Source organism: Vanrija pseudolonga, chromosome 2, assembly GCF_020906515.1.
Source record: "Vanrija pseudolonga chromosome 2, complete sequence".
Taxonomy (NCBI): Eukaryota; Fungi; Basidiomycota; class Tremellomycetes; order Trichosporonales; family Trichosporonaceae; genus Vanrija; species Vanrija pseudolonga.
This window is the reverse complement of record NC_085850.1, coordinates 1,968,218-1,983,577: the sequence shown is the minus strand read 5'-3', so window position 1 is coordinate 1,983,577 and position 15,360 is coordinate 1,968,218. Positions and strand designations below refer to the sequence as shown.

At 60.9% G+C, this 15,360-nt stretch overlaps 5 protein-coding genes across 7 annotated transcripts; 2 read left to right on the top strand and 3 right to left on the bottom strand.

Moving 5' to 3' along the window:
• Positions 1–373: 373 nt before the first annotated feature.
• On the top strand, positions 374–5,486 carry agaB34_1 (the record flags this gene model as incomplete). 3 transcript variants are annotated; one of them, XM_062769035.1, is made up of 8 exons in its annotated part: positions 2,117–2,140; positions 2,915–3,001; positions 3,042–3,428; positions 4,173–4,344; positions 4,399–4,459; positions 4,485–4,510; positions 4,939–5,086; positions 5,144–5,486. In XM_062769035.1, the coding sequence occupies 8 exons, from the start codon at positions 2,117–2,119 to the stop codon at positions 5,484–5,486; spliced, it is 1,248 nt and encodes a 415-aa protein (XP_062625019.1). The 3 variants fall into 3 exon arrangements, with proteins under 3 accessions (XP_062625021.1, XP_062625020.1, XP_062625019.1); XM_062769036.1 differs by lacking the exons at positions 2,117–2,140; positions 2,915–3,001; positions 3,042–3,428; ... (3 more) ...; positions 4,939–5,086; positions 5,144–5,486 and adding exons at positions 374–573; positions 629–846; positions 911–1,031; positions 1,282–1,396; XM_062769037.1 differs by lacking the exons at positions 2,915–3,001; positions 3,042–3,428; positions 4,173–4,344; ... (2 more) ...; positions 4,939–5,086; positions 5,144–5,486 and adding exons at positions 1,261–1,619; positions 1,676–1,896 and having other exon boundaries at positions 1,951–2,217.
• A 250-nt stretch (positions 5,487–5,736) lies between these two features.
• On the bottom strand, positions 5,737–7,230 carry asaE_2 (MFS transporter asaE; the record flags this gene model as incomplete). The annotated part of the gene is made up of 3 exons (XM_062769034.1): positions 5,737–6,674; positions 6,728–6,864; positions 6,923–7,230. The coding sequence occupies 3 exons, from the start codon at positions 7,228–7,230 to the stop codon at positions 5,737–5,739; spliced, it is 1,383 nt and encodes a 460-aa protein (XP_062625018.1).
• Positions 7,231–7,769: 539 nt separating this feature from the next.
• Positions 7,770–9,973, bottom strand: FUMR (Fumarate hydratase, mitochondrial). Its single transcript, XM_062769033.1, has 6 exons — positions 9,832–9,973; positions 8,772–9,530; positions 8,578–8,667; positions 8,212–8,519; positions 7,902–8,173; positions 7,770–7,857 (listed from the first exon to the last, which is right to left on the bottom strand). The coding sequence occupies exons 1-6, from the start codon at positions 9,868–9,870 to the stop codon at positions 7,832–7,834; spliced, it is 1,494 nt and encodes a 497-aa protein (XP_062625017.1). The 5' UTR covers positions 9,871–9,973; the 3' UTR covers positions 7,770–7,831.
• A 361-nt stretch (positions 9,974–10,334) lies between these two features.
• On the top strand, positions 10,335–11,555 carry ESCO2 (N-acetyltransferase ESCO2; the record flags this gene model as incomplete). The annotated part of the gene is made up of 3 exons (XM_062769032.1): positions 10,335–10,345; positions 10,396–11,259; positions 11,312–11,555. The coding sequence occupies 3 exons, from the start codon at positions 10,335–10,337 to the stop codon at positions 11,553–11,555; spliced, it is 1,119 nt and encodes a 372-aa protein (XP_062625016.1).
• Positions 11,556–11,837: 282 nt separating this feature from the next.
• On the bottom strand, positions 11,838–14,513 carry LOC62_02G002521 (uncharacterized protein; the record flags this gene model as incomplete). The annotated part of the gene is made up of 2 exons (XM_062769031.1): positions 11,838–12,653; positions 12,855–14,513. 2 exons carry the CDS (start codon positions 14,511–14,513, stop codon positions 11,838–11,840), a joined length of 2,475 nt encoding a protein of 824 aa, XP_062625015.1.
• Positions 14,514–15,360: the final 847 nt, after the last annotated feature.

The window sequence follows — 15,360 nt, the reverse complement described above, 5'->3', positions numbered from 1 at the left end:
ACCACTGCCATGCGCGCAATGCAGCACTGCCCTGCACTGTCTCGGTCAGAAGATGCGAAGCCTTCGGTCGGTAGACATTGCGCCGCTGCATACGCCGCGCACACCGTGCACGCGGTCAGTATCCAAGGCCCACCACGCACGGGACTGGTGACGACGGCGCACCACACACGATGCCGACACTGGCGAGGAGGTCGCTGTTGCCAGTTGCCGGTACCGTCGCTCATGTCTGTTTCGTCGACGCTCCGAAAGACATATAAGGAGGGTGTCGAGGAGCTCTCGATGAACATCAACCGACAACTCCTCGCCTCTCGACTCCCGACAGCAGTGAAAGCAAGCGCTAACCACCGAGACAATAATCTAAACAACAGCAATAATGTCCTTCTTCACTACTGCCATCCTCGCTGTCCTCGCCTCGACCGCCCTCGCGGCTCCTGTCCAGCCCATTAAGCGCGCTGGTGCCCCCACCCTCTACAACATCGTCGCCGGCCAGGACGGCAACAACCCTGGTGGCGACACCACTTACGTTGTCGATGTCACCGACGGCGTCCTCGCCAACGGCACCCCTCTCCAGATGTAAGCTTGCCGCCGCGGTCTGGACTGCTAGGCGATAGCTAACACGTCTCTGCAGCTGGGAGTCGTTCCCCGGCAACGACAACCAGGTCTTCGACCTTGGCACGCTCCCCACGATCCGCCCGCACGGCGACAACACCCTCTGCCTCGACGCCGGTGAACACCCCGCCGACGGCAGCCGTGTCCACCTCTGGCAGTGCTACGACGGCCTCACCCAGCAAGCTTGGACCACCATCAACAAGGACGGCTTCTCCCTCCTCAAGCTCAGGGACTGGGGTACGTCCATGTCCTGCTGCTACCCACCTTGGTGGTATCTTCCAGCTCCAACTGACCCACCCAGACCTCTGCCTCGACGTTACCGACGGCAACTTCGCCGACGGCACCGAGCTCCAGGTTTGGACCTGCTACGACTACAGCGGCGACTACAGCCCCAACCAGCGCTGGCAGGTCCCCCTTGCCCAGTAAGCATGCCTATATTCTCGGACAATGGCTCTATGGACATTTTGTGATATACACATAGTAGCTAGATCAAGTCAGAAGTCGGACGCGTTTCCTTGTGAATGTATTTATTTGTGAAAGGGACCCGCGGAAAAGGATGACGGCATCCTGGCAATGACGACACTAACGACTTAGGTCAGGATTTTGCCGCCAAGTGTTGCTGCCCCCTGTTTGCGTGTTTGTTTCGTCTCCTCTCGAAACGCCCTATAAAAGATGGGAGTTCGAGGGGGGTTTGGGGGGCTCCCGGTCGACAAACACTATCCCATCTCACCTCACCTCGACAACCTGGTACGTAGCTGAACCCCATCACTATATAATCTACTTGTAACAATGGTCTTCATCACCACGGCCCTCCTCACCCTCCTCGCTTCGACGATGGTCCTCGCGGCCCCTGCGGCCCCCGCCACCCCTGCTCAGCTCGTCGAGGAGCGCGCTGGTGCCCCCAGCAACTTCAAGATCTTCGCCGGCCTGAACCCTTACAGCCCCAAGCCCCAGACGTTCGTCGTCGACGTCAAGGACGGCAACTTTGCCAACGGCACCCCGCTCCAGCTGTAGGTGTTGGTTGACTACCCCGCGTCCGGCGTTGGCTTACGCGCCACCCCTGTAGCTGGCAGTCGTACCCGGGCAACCCCAACCAGGTCTTCGACTTCTCGCAGCTCCCGACCATTCGTCCCGTGGGCCACACGAACCTTTGTCTCGACGCCGGCAGCAACCCCACGGACGGCAGCCGCGTGCACCTGTGGCAGTGCTACGATGGCCTTCCGCAGCAGGCTTGGGAGCAGGTTTCGAGGGACCGTTTCTCCAAGTACCTCAAGCTCAAGAATGCTGGTACGTGCAGACACCTTGGTTACGATCGCCGACGTCGCTAACTGACTTTCCCAGAGCTCTGCCTCGACGTCACCGATGGCAACTGGGCCAATGGCAACGAGCTCCAGGTCTGGAGCTGCGGCCAGTACAACATCAACCAGCAGTTCCAGGCCGGCTCGGCGTAAGCGTTCAAGTCAACATCTCCGTCAGATATACATATGATCACGGACAATGACCCCTAATGACCCCTCTGGACAATAGCGATGTGCGCATATAGTAGCTGGTAAAACACCAGTGGTTGTCAGGCGAAAACTCGTTCATGTATCACACATTGCAACAAAAGGGCCCACGGAGCTGCATGACGGCATCATGACGACACTGGATATGAAGTCCCCACAGTTCCAAGTGCAGTGACGCCAAGAGCATCTCAGCGGTGGCGTATGCCCTCTGCATGCTACTGGGCGACGAGGAATGCTAGCTTGCAAGTGGATCATCAGTGGGGAGCTCGTGATTCAATGGGGCCCTCGTGACATGAGCGGGGCAGTGCACTATGGAGCAAGCGTTATCAGTGCGGGCAAGTTATATCGAGGCATCCGAGGCGTGGTGGCGCAGCTCGTTCCTTCGGTCGGAGGAGCGAGCCGCGAGCCGCATATCCCAGCCCACCATGACGACACTGGGTGAAAGTAAGTTACCGTGTCTCTCTTGGCCTGGTGATCCGAGGCTCTGCGGCTGCCTGCTGCGGCGTTCAACGTGCGATGGTTTGGAAGCGGGACAATGTCGAGAACGGGCACCACCTGCTGTTCGTGCGAGCATCCCGTGACATAAACAACTTTGGCTTCATGAGGCCGTCGTCAAGCTGAACACATGCTCTACGTGAGGCATGGCACTTGTGGCTATAAGAGAAACCGAGTGTGGCCGCCGCTGAGCACTCAACCTCAGTAGTAACTGACTCGACATGATCGCTGCCTCCATCATCCTCAGCCTCCTTACCTTCGCCGTCACGGTGCGTGCCGACGCGAGACAGATCTACGCGTACCAGGGCACGAACGGCCGCGATGCCCCCTACTACTGCCTCGATGTGAAGGACGGCAGCTACGGGAACGGGACCCCGATCCAGCTGTACGTTGTGCCTGCCGGGATAGCGTGCTAACGGAGCAAGCTGGCAGTGCTACAATGACAACGAGAACCAGAAATGGTTCGTGGACCGCACCTTCGCCACAGACGTAGGAGCCATCAGCCCCTGGGCGCACCACGAGCTCTGCCTCGACGCCGGCACCAACCCGGGAGACGGGAGCAAGGTCAAGATCTGGCAGTGCTACGATGGGCTCCCTCAGCAGACTTGGAGGCGCGTGTCGGTCTACGGGGTTGGCTACAGCCTCAAGATCAAGGGTACCAGTGAGTGGCGGCGGCGGCGGCGGCGAAGGGCCATGACCAAGCTGACTGATCCTTTAGACCTCTGCCTCGACGCCACCAATGGAGGTTTCTACAACGGTAACCAGCTCCAGGTGTGGACCTGTGGCATTGGGAACCGCAACCAGCTCTTCGACTACAGGGTCCCCCCGAGGACCTGAAGTGCTGAACAGTGAACAGACGGTGGTAGTGAAGGGCGGGGGGTGAAACGGACACTGCAGATGAACAGTGCGCAGAGACTCGAGTCGTAGTGGCAGCGAGTACGCACAACGTTGCGATATGCATCCGAGTACACAAACACCCATACGCCCACGGCCTGACCCACCATGACGGCACCGTGGAGAGGTGGGGACTCGTGGCGGCGAAAGCTTAATTGCGGGACGGAGATGTCCCGAGGTCCAAATGCCCGCCCGTCTCTGTGGAACCCAACAACCGTTGAGACACTGCCCACTGGAGACGCACTCATGACGACGCCAGCGACGCACCTCTGGACTTGGCGATAGCTGTGCTCTCTTGGCATGAAACGTTGTCTGGGGAGAGAAGGAGCATATGAAGAGTGGCGATGTCAGCTCAGAGGGCGACCATCAGCGCCACAATGATCATCGCAGCCAGTATCCTTGCCCTCCTCTCCTCGACATTCGCCGCGACGGGCAAAGACCCATGGCACGTAATCGAAGAGAGTGGGGGTTCACCCCAGTTCGCCCTCGACGTGCGCGACGGCAAGATGGCCAACGGCACCCCGATCCAACTGTACGTGGCGGGCGTGGCATGGGGGGTTGGTGGCGGCGCTCACCGGTGTCCACAGCTGGCAGAACATCCCGTGGAACAAGAACCAGGAGTTCAACCTCGAGACTGGGGGAACCAGAGACACCATCGACATTGGCCAGATCCGCCCGCACTCCAACCTCAACTTCTGTGTCGACGCCGGCTCGAACCCGCGCGACGGGAGCAAGGTCCACATCTGGCAGTGCTACCCGGGCCTGCTCCAGCAGACGTGGTACAACGAGTTTGTGCCCACCAGCAACTTTGGCTACACGCGGTACAGGCTCAATGGGACCAGTGAGGCATGGCTCGGGTCGTGATCGCCGCCACGAACGCTTACCCCACCTTCAGACCTTTGCCTCGATGTCACCGACGGTAACTTTGCCAATGGCCAGCAGCTCCAGGTGTGGTCGTGCGTTACCGGCAGCACCAACCAGAAGTTCGGCCGAATCGTGTACGAGTAGTGAGTGAGTGGCCGACGACGACGCAACCAAGCTCCTGCGGATAGCAGAGCACGGACATTGGTGCCTTGGACAATTATCAGATGCATCATCTTGCAGTTCTTCCGTTCCCACATCTCGTGCCAAGGGGATCATCGTACAGCTGTTGCGGGAAACGATGCCAAGTGACGCCTAAAGTTGTGTATCCAAGGACCCACGGCGGGAGGCGTCATGACGGCAAAGGCAAATTACAATGACAGTAGCCAAGAGTTCTCCACAAAGTTAAGCTCGACCATCTGTCCGTGTCCCAGAGATGTGTGTGCGTTTCAGCGAGGCCGTCGGTGTGTACTTAACCGGTGTGTGTCCCAGGTGGGCGTCGGCATCTGCCTCACCCCGCCGCACCCGACAATGACTTTCCTGTCCACCGTTGTTCTCGCACTCGCGCTCGCAGTCTCCGCCAACGCCCAGGCTGACCCCGGAGACCCGCCTCGCATCCCGTACCAGTTCCGCGCGGACGCGGCCGGCACGAAGCCGCCTCACCCGGGATACTGCCTCGACCTCAAGGACGGCGTCCAGGCCAACGGCACCCCGGTGCAGCTGTACGTTGACTGACTTGGATGCATGCTGGCGCCGACCGCGACTGACCGAGTTTCCAGGTGGCAGTGCTCCACGGGGAACAGGAACCAGCTCTGGGACCACCAGTACGACCTGTACACTATCCGCCCGTACGGCCGCCCCGACCTCTGCCTCGACGCCGGCACGAACCCGCAAGACGGGAGCAAGGTCAAGGTATGGCAGTGCTACCCCGGCCTGCTGCAGCAGAGCTGGGAGTGGTTCGGGTCCAGGCAGGGCTTTGGGCGCAAGCTCAACGGCACCAACCTCTGCCTCGACGTCACGGACGGCAACTTTGCCAACGGCACGCCGCTGCAGGTGTGGAAGTGCTACACGGGCAGCAAGAACCAGTGGATCCAGTCCCACCCCGTGCCTGTCCCATACTGAGCGTTGATAGCACAAAGGGCATTGGGTGTGTGTAACGGACATTGCGGAGGAACGGGGGAGGTGGATCGCAGTAGCAGGGTTGGCTCGACCCCACGTCCAGTACTGTGCGGATCCGATGCATGGTGCAGGTTGACTACATGCGTACAGGCTAGAGCTACATGGGTTGAGAACATGGATTATTGTTGAAGATGATGATGGTGATGATGATTCTATCGGTGGGATGAGCCATCCGTCTATTTGAAGTCGCGGCTTACGCCGGCGACTGCTGCTCCTCCTTCCTGCTGCCAAACACACGGCGCGCGACAAGGAGAATCTTGGGCGCGTTGGCGATCCACACCCCGGCGAGGATGGTGCACCCGGCCCAGATGGCAGCGTACGTGAAGCGGCCGCCGGCGCGCTCGATGAGCTGGCCCGAGATGGCGGGGCCGACGAGGGACATGGCGCCGCCGAGGGTCCACACCATGCCCATGCGCATGCCGAGCTCGGGTAAGGGCGACACGGTCGCACATGCGCCAGCCACAAGCGTGACGTACGCGCCGGACGTGAGGCCGTAGCTGACCAGCCCGATGACCGCGACCGGCGTCGGGGTGGGGAAGACTGTCCAGAAGGCGAAAAGCGACACGGCCGTGGCGGTGCCAAACGCGAAGAACATGCGCCACGCGCCAAAGTGGTCCGCGAGGATCCCGCCGCCGAGCCGCCCGACCGTCGCGCCGGCCTGCACAAGCGTGACGGCGTACGTGGTGTACTTGGCCTCGAGGCCCGACGCGGACGTGTACAGCGGCGCCTGGAAGTACGGCGTGAACCAGTTGAGCATGACGAGCGCGGCGCCGGCCGCGAGGAAGGCGTACGGCGGCTCGCGCCACGGCTTGAGGAGGTCGGCCCACGGCGGCGGCGTCTTGGGCGGCAGGCGGGCCTTCATCCATACCCAGCTGGGCGCCATCAGCAGAGCGTTGATCCCAGCGACGATGAGCATCGAGTCGCGGAACGAGAAGCGCGCGAACAGCCGCGCGAGCACAATGGGGTACAGCACGCCTGCGAGCCCTGTGCCCGCAAGAATGACGCCCATCGCCGTCGAGCGCCGCTTGGCAAACCAGTGCCCTGCGATCGCGGTACATGGCGAATAGACGAACGCGCCTGCGAGCCCGAAGAAGAGGTGCGCGAGCATGAACTGGTAGTATTCTTTACAGACTAGGCGAGCGAGCGTCAGCGAGCGAGCAGGTGAGGGTAGGCCGCCAACTCACAGGCAATGGCGATCAAGGCCGCAAAGGAGCTCGTCGTGCCGATCCGCACGAGCCACTTGGTGCCATACACGTCGAACACGCGGCCAGAGAGTGTCGAGCCCATGAACATGACGCCGCCTTGGACCGACGAGATCCAGCTGGGGGTGTTAGCCGTGGAGTGGAAGGAAGAGGCGCCACGCCGTGCGTGCCACTCACGCAATGTCCGATTTGGACGAGTTGCGCAGCTGGTGCTCCATGTAATACAGCATCAACTGGCCAAACGACGTCATGAGGCCGAACATGGTGAAGAGGACCAGCGCGGTCGAGAGGATCACGAGCCATGCTTCGCGGCCTCCGTCGGGGGGTGGGGAGTGGGTGGGGGCGGGGGTGGGTGGTTCAAGGGAGGGAGACTTCTCCTTGTCGAGGTTGGCGGTGTCGACCTTGTCGAATTTGTCGTCAACGACCTTGGCCGCCTCGTTGGCGAGCGTCGGCGACGAGTCGGTAGATACTGTGCGTTCTGTCATTGTGTTGGGTTGCTGTGTGTCTGGCTTCACTGTCGCGCTCGCAGCGCCTGGTTATATACCCACTCCCCACTTCGCTCGCTCATAGCCGAAGCAAGCGTCGGATGGCTCCCGCTGCCCGATTTGCACTTGGCGAGCGGAGCGCGGCGCGTTGCTATCGTTGCTTTCTGGATTGCTGCTTGCCGCTTGCTTGCCTGCTCTGGTAGACCCGATGACTCGGAGTCCCCGAACAGACCAAAGTCACCTGCCACCAGCGGCCTGGCCGGCTTCTTCGGGTACAACCCTCCACGGCTTAGACCCGCCGCTTAACCCCGCAGCCTGTACGGCCGCTGCACCTGTCTTGGAAGCCTGATGGATGACTCTGATGCATGTCTCGGCCTGTTTCGACACACACGCAACATGCGGCATACCTGCTCTCCGTCATCATCAGCAGCAGAATTGACTGGATCTTATCAGATAGCTAGCTAGCTGATCGGCCGCGGCGGCATTGGCCGTGCCGGTGTCGACCACAGCCGCGTCATCAGCCCATCATCCGCAACACGGTCTGCAACGCCATACATCCGCACTACATGCACTCCTGCTTTTAGACTTGTGTCCGAGACGATTACACCTCGTCGGGGCCGAGCATGACTGTCGAGTCAGCAACCTGTTACAGCGAACACGCTTCCACTTACGCTCAGGGCGGACACGCTTGTCGAACTCCTCGCCGGTGATCTTGCCCGACTCGAGGGCCGACTCGCGGAGGGTGATGCCCTTCTTGTGGGCGTTCTTGGCAATGGCGGCAACGTCGTCGTAGCCGAGAACCGAGTTGAGGCACGTGGCAAGCATGAGCGACTCGTTCATGATCTGCGAGATCTTCTTCTCGTTGGCCTTGATGCCGACAACGCAGTTCTTGGTGAACGAGCGCGAGCCGTCAGCGAGGAGGCGGATGGACTGGAGGAGGTTCCTGGGCGGGTCAGCGTAGTTCATGACACAAAAACCCACTTGATGAGAACAGGCTTGAAGACGTTGAGCTCGAACTGGCCCTGCGAGCCAGCGACCGAGATGGTCATGTTGTTGCCCATGACCTGAGCGGCGACCATGGTAAGGGCCTCGCACTGGGTGGGGTTGACCTTGCCGGGCATGATCGACGATCCGGGCTCGTTCTCGGGGAGCTCGAGCTCACCAAGACCACAGCGGGGTCCCGAGCCGAGGTAACGGATGTCGTTGGCGATCTTGAAGAGCGAAACGGCAATAACGTTGAGGGCACCCGAGGCCTCAACAATGGCGTCGTGGGCGGCAAGACCCTCGAACTGGAGAGTGTCAATGGTGTAACCGCGATACGCTCAGGCCGCCGCCGTTCATGCTCACCTTGTTGGGGTTGGTCTCGAAGGGGAAGCCGGTGATCTTGGAGATCTCGTCGGCGACCTTGACGTCAAAGCCCTTCTTGGTGTTCAGGCCCTGCAAGTGTCAGAAATGATATCAAACTGAAAGCCCCCCGGGTGCCGATGACTCGAGCCACCTTGCACCCGACGCGGACCGTGCTCGGGGGCGCGGGTACTCACGGTGCCGACAGCAGTACCACCCTGGGCGAGCTGCGAAAGGTGCTTGAGGGTGCCCTCGACACGCTCAATGCCGCGGGTGAGCTGGGTAACGTAGCCCGAGAACTCCTGGCCGAGGGTGAGGGGAGTAGCGTCCTGGAGGTGGGTACGGCCGATCTTGATGATCTTGTCGAACGCCTCGCGCTTGACCTCGAGGGCGTTGCGGAGCTCGGTAAGGGCGGGGATGAGGTTGGAGCGGATCTCAACAACAGCGGCAACGTGCATGGCAGTGGGGAAGGTGTCGTTGGACGACTGCGACATGTTGACGTGGTCGTTGGGGTGGACGGGCTTCTTGGAGCCGAGCTCACCGCCAAGGAGCTCAATGGCACGGTTCGAGATGACCTCGTTGACGTTCATGTTGGTCTGGGTGCCCGAGCCGGTCTGGAAGACGACGAGGGGGAACTCGTCGATGAGCTTGCCCGAGATGACATCGTCGGACGCGCGCGAGATGGCGTCGGCAATCTCGGGCTTGAGGCCGTAGCCCTGGTTGACGTGGGCGGCAGCCTTCTTGAGGACACCAAACGCCTTGATGAGGGGAGGGGGCATGCGCTCAGTGGGGCCACCAATGTCAAAGTTGAGGAGCGAACGCTGGGTCTGGGCACCCCAGTAGCGGTTGGCGGGCACCTGGAGAGGGCCGAACGTGTCGCGCTCCTCACGGTACTTCTGCTCAGCCATGATTGCGGTAGACGAGAAGTTGCAGGAAACGCGGGGGATGGCGCGGAGCTGTTTTGACAAGTGTTAGCTGGATGCAGCGAGTGCCGGCGGGTTGTAGGCCGAGTTGTGTGGGGGATGGGATGCGGAGGTGGGTGCGATGGGGGTTGCACGATGTGGGGGGCGGGTGTAGGTGTGGTCTTGAATGGTTGTGGTCGTTGTGCCGGCTATGGTTTATAGCCCGCGGTGTGGGTGGGAAGTGCACATAGCTCCCGATTAAGAATGCACACCGCTGTTGCCCGGGTGGCCGCCGCCTCTCCTGGGTGACCGACCACACACACCCGCACACACTCTCTGATTGCGCGGTACTCACCGAAGCCGACGTTGAACGGATAGAGACCTGCGAGATCATTTTTGTTACGGGTTTTGATCAATGCCAACAAGACACGACTGGACGTGTTCAAGGGTTCGTTCGCAAGGAAAGGAAGTTGCGAAGCGAGTGAGGTGCGTCGACGTATCGCAAAACCCCATCACTGGCCAGTGGGCCCAAAGAATCCTAAGTAAGGACGCGGAACATTGCTGGCTGGCTGGCTGGCCGCTGGGCCGCTGGGCGGACGGCTCCGTCACGCCCGCAGCACCGACGACTCACTGGGTGCATCGGACAATCTCGGCATCTCCCTACAGTGGACATTTCTATGGAAGCCCCGCACACAGCGCTGCGCCGACGGCGGCCGATCCGACACGTCCGATGAAAGTTTATGTTACGTAAAACATCCCCACATCACGTGCCAGCCACAATCGCGCGCCTGACTTCAGGATCACAAGCCATTTGGGCGTCAACGCGTCGCGACTGTTTTGAACATCATCACATCACCCATGGAGACGAGGTCAGCTCACCTCATGGCATGCCTCTTGCCCACCCAGCTGACACACACAGGCCCCCGCGCAGGACGTACGGGAAGCGCAACACCGCGCCGGCCGCGCCGTCGTCGTTCGACTCGCCACCCAAGGCAGGCCCGGGGCCATCCAGCCTCCTTCCTCGCACGCCGCCGCCGTCGTCGCCCCTCGGCGCGCGTGCATCCAGCTCGAGGAAACGCGTCCGCGATTCATCACCATCACCAAATACCCTCTCCATGCCCCCATCACCACCTCCATCCAGCCCGACGCGCACGGCGCCCCTCGCGCGCTTAGACACGAATCGGCAGTCGACCCTCCTCGGCTTCTTTGGGCCAGTGCCCAAGAAGCGCCGTGATGCAGCTTCCGCAGCAGCTCCGAGTGCACCCGCGCCGACCAAGCTCACGCAGCTCCACTTCGCCGCAGGCCTGCGCACATGCACCGACTGCGCCATGTCGTACGTGCGCGGCGGCGACGACGAGGCGGTGCACGCGCGGCACCACGCGCGCGTGACGGCCGGCATCCCCTGGGACGGGCGCGGCCGATCCAAGGTCGTGCGGGACCGCGTCGCGTTTGCAGGCGGGACACTGCGCGTGATCGAGGTCGACGCGTCGGTTGCCGGCGTGCGCGTCGACGACATCCTCGCAACGGTCGACACGGTGCTCTCTGCCCCAGCACTGCCCCCAGCCATCCGCGAGCGCTGTAAGCTGTTCCTTGCCGTCACGGCGTCTCCCGCACCAGTCAAGCAGGGCGCCAAACGAGCCCGCCCAATAGCCCCGCCGGGGAAGAACCGTGAGCGCGTCGTCGGCGTGGTCGTCGCCCAGCCGATCAAGTGGGCGATGCGCGTCCTTCGAGATGGCGAGGAAGGCGAAGGTGTTGTCGACAGTGGTGGTGGAGTCATGTGCGAGTGAGTGCGAGTAATGGGAGGGAGGGGACACTGTGCTGACAGTCGTGCGCAGTCCTCAACGACTACCGACCCCACTCGGTATCCACCGCCTGTTCACCGTCCCCGCCTTCCGTGGTCACGGTCTCGCCCAGCTCCTCCTCGACGCCGCCGCCGCCAACACCGTTTACGGGTGTACCTTTGACCCACGAGCCGGCGAGGTCGCCTTCTCCCAACCGACAGAGAGCGGCCGCAAGACGATGGGCAAGTGGGGTGGCGGAGCCGTCCGCGTCTTTGTCGACGACGAGAGCCAACTTTGAGGCTGTTGTTCCTTGGTTCTTGTTGCATACTGCTCTCATGCTCATTCCTCCTGCACCTGGACAAGTTACTTGTATGCATTTAACATCATGGTTCCACACAGGCGTGGTTTTGGGTTGCAATGGCTTGGAACAACAAGGGCGGCGGAGGGCGCACCCTACACGGGGGACTCTATCGGTGAGGAGAACAGAGGAGGCAGAGGAGGAGGCGTTCAGGCGTGTATGCGAACGGACTGATGGCAGGACGGTGGTGTGAGGATTCCGGGAGCAGGCAGGCACATGCGCCTACTGCTTGAAGAGACGGCCGGCCGAGGTCTTGATTGACGACCACGTTGCCTTGCCCTCGACGGGTGATTGAACCGTCGCGGCCTGGCGTGTGGCATTTGACTTGGAGCGGAGAGACGCTGACAAACGAGGCCCACTTGGGGCAGGAGGGATCGACCGCGAGGTAGTTGCCGTCTCCATCCCAAAGTTTGGAAGCGCATAAGCGGGGACGGTGATCAGCGGCAGAGTTGCCGACGCTGGACTGTCCAGGGCGGATGAAAGCGTCTGGCTGAGGGATTGGGTCGGGGAGGAAACCAGAGACGGGATTTGGGGAGCCGAGCTGGCTTCGGATGAACCAACAGACGGTGTGGCCGGTCGCGAAGGCGTACTCGTCTCGCCACCGTAGGTCGAGGGAGCGTGTTCGCCGTTGGTCAAGGAAGTGATGCCAACGGGAGAACGAGAGGCGAGGTCCTGAGGGCCGGAGACATTGCGTGACTGGGTGGGCCGAAGTGGAGCAGCGGCTACGTTGAGAGAGATTGTTGAAAAGCGAGCAGCTAGAGTCCTGACGCGGTTGCCGGGAACCAAGTCGCTATCCTTGGGGGTGGCAAACCCGGGAGGAGGACTGTTGCCAGTCGGAGCAGGATCCTTGGGTCCCACGATCTTGGGTGTCTCCGCAGATCTCTTGGGAGAGCGAGGTGCCTTGGGGGGCTCGGTTGCCAGATGAACGGCTGGCGGGGGTGGCGGAGTATCAGGTCTGGTCGGGGGCTCTTTCGGAGGCTGGTCCACGTGTGGCACGGCTTGAGCGACGTCTTGAGGTGATTCATCGTCTGGTGGGACCTGGCCATCGTCAGCCTCTCGTGAGCCACAATCTTCTCTCACTTGTCTGTCTCCCTAAACCCGGCCGCCACACGGCTAGATGGTGTCAGCCTGCTCATGGACCCAACCCACGCACAATTCGAATGCTCGCAAACCCTCTTCACGAAAGTTGTCGTAGTCGTACTGCGGGGGTTAGCGCATCACGACGTCAAGCAGACTCACCATTGACGCCATCCAGATATCGGCTGCGTCCAGGACGAATATGTTGGCTTTGCGACCCATCCGAACATCCATGGGCCGCTCTTCCATTCCTAGACGCTGGCCATTCCAAAGGAAGATGAAGAACCTTGGAGGGGTACTGACATCTGCCAAGCCTGTGACGACCTTGCGCCAGATATCAGCCATATGGCGGAACGGCTGGTTGGAGGCAAGGTAGATGGTCTGTTGAAGCCAGGAGAAGTTGATACTGAGTCGAACCGGGACGGGATCAGCTTGAGCCGTCTCCTCCTTGGGTTGAACGACCACGTCGACGCTACTGGGTGGAAGTGGCTCGACCTTGTGACGAATCGCCGGCTTGAAGAATGTTGTCGACAGAGCCGCCGCGACATCGATCTTCATCATTTGGAACATAGTCGGAATGACACTCGCCTCGGGGCCGTCGACTTTGGCCATGTCCTGTACAAGGGTGATCACGCTGGTGTAGGCGAGGTTGAGAAGAGGCTCAGAGGAAGAGTCGTGGCCTGGCTGTCCAAGAACAGCATGGTAAGGACAGTAGCAAGCCGCCGAGGTGTATGCCCGACACTCAAGAGCACACTTCATGCCGAGAGCGAGAAGCCAACAGATAGCCTTGGCAGCTTCGTCGAGGGTCCCGTGCCGAGCCTTGAGGGTGGCCTTCTTCTTACCGAGGTCGAAAAGAGTACCTTGAAGCTTGACATAGGACTTGACTCCTCGCTCAATCTTCACCATTTGCTGGAACATGTTGAGGACTGCCTCGTCCTCCGTGTCAGAGTTGTGTGATGTGGAAATGATGGTGACTTCAGCCTTGCTGAGAATCCGGTCGATGGACGAAATGTGCACCGTCTTGAGAAACGCCTGCAGAGTCAGGAGGACAGCGGCAACCGGGGTGCTCACCCAGAGCGCTTTCACTGTCTCATGCACCTCGGAGCGACTTGGGCTATCGGCCACCCACACCTGAAACAGCGCCTTGAGGGAAGCCTGATGGTGGTCAGATGGAGACCCAGAGAGGGATCCACTTACCAAAAGGGTGGGAGGAAGGACCTCGGAAGCCAACCAATAGTCCGTCAAGAGGAGAGCGCCGATGAAAACTGATTCCTCGGGGAAGGCCTTCCACGCAGTCAGAAACCAGAATGGATCATAGATGGCATTGGAGGAGTCGGGGCGCGAGAAGGGGTGAGGGAAGATGGGCAGTGGAAGCTCATCGCCGTCAATGGTAGTAAGGCTAGGCAACTGGGTGAGGTCAAAATCCTCGAGGTCGTCGTCGAGCATGGAGGGGCCGACCGCTGGGGTGGCAGAGCGGCTGGGAGGGCGGCTGTGGCCCCATCCGTCGCTGGCCCGGCGGCCAAAGGCTGGGGTCGTGGCCCTTGATGGAGCAGCCGACCTTGACGGAGCTGGAGTAGAGCTGCGCGAAGGAGTGGGTTGAATGGCCGGAGGAGGGGGAAGGAAGGCGGAGGAAGAGTCTCCGGGTCGTCCAACGCTCATAGCACTGCCGGGGCGCGAGTAGGCCATTGAGGAACCTGGACGTGAGTAGTACGCGGGGTGCGCGGGGTGTGGATCGTCGGTAGGGTCGGCCTTGAGCAACGTGCCCTTGTAGCGGTCCCTCGCGTTTGGAGGATGGCGCTTGCCACCGGCGCCCTTGCCCATGGTGGAGGAGAGGGGTCAGCCCGGGTGAGATTGCAAAGGAAAGGGGGAGCGAGAGTGAAGGGGGGAGATATCACAGATGAGTAACGGGAGAAGGGTAGGGTGTAGGAATAGCTATACACAAGTGAGTTGAATGAGTGGAAAGAGAAGAGGGAAGAGGGAAGAGGGAAGAGGAAGGAGAGATGGAGTGATTAGTGGACAGTGACGGTTTATAACAGAATGGACACTAGTGCCAGGGGCAGAGAAGGCGCAGAGAAAAGACGAGGAAGACGAGGAAGGTGAGGAAGGTGAGGAAGGCGACAGGGGCGACAGACGGCGGCGGTGGTCAGCAGAGGTGGAGGTCTCGTGTAGCCGCCGAAACGACGCGCGACGCGACGACCAAACCCAAAGGTGGAGGCCGTGTGTTGGTGGGATTGGCCGTGTGCGGGGCCCACGCTTGCAACCTGGGCCAATCTAAACTCATCGCACTGGCGGACCATTGGGCCATGGTATCGCGAGTCGCCAGCGCGCCAGTCGACGTCGAGAGAGTGAGCACTTGAAACCACCACCACAGTGACTGAAATGGAGTCCATGTCAGAAGTCCGTTGTGCCGTTGTTGATGCCGTTGTTGACGTCAGTGCCTAGGCACGGTGATGAAGGCAGATCGGCACAACTCGCTTGGGACGAGGTTAGGCGTGTGAATTAGGTGTGGAGTCTCACTAGGCTCGCTTACTGTATGCCTATTTGACCATTGTATTGATCGATCGAGGGCTTGTATAGGCTCTCGGCCTAACGAGGACGCAGTTGGCACGGCAAGGGCAATTGAGGTAAGCGTTGCAAGCGTGCAAGCGTACCCAGGCTGGCTGGCCGG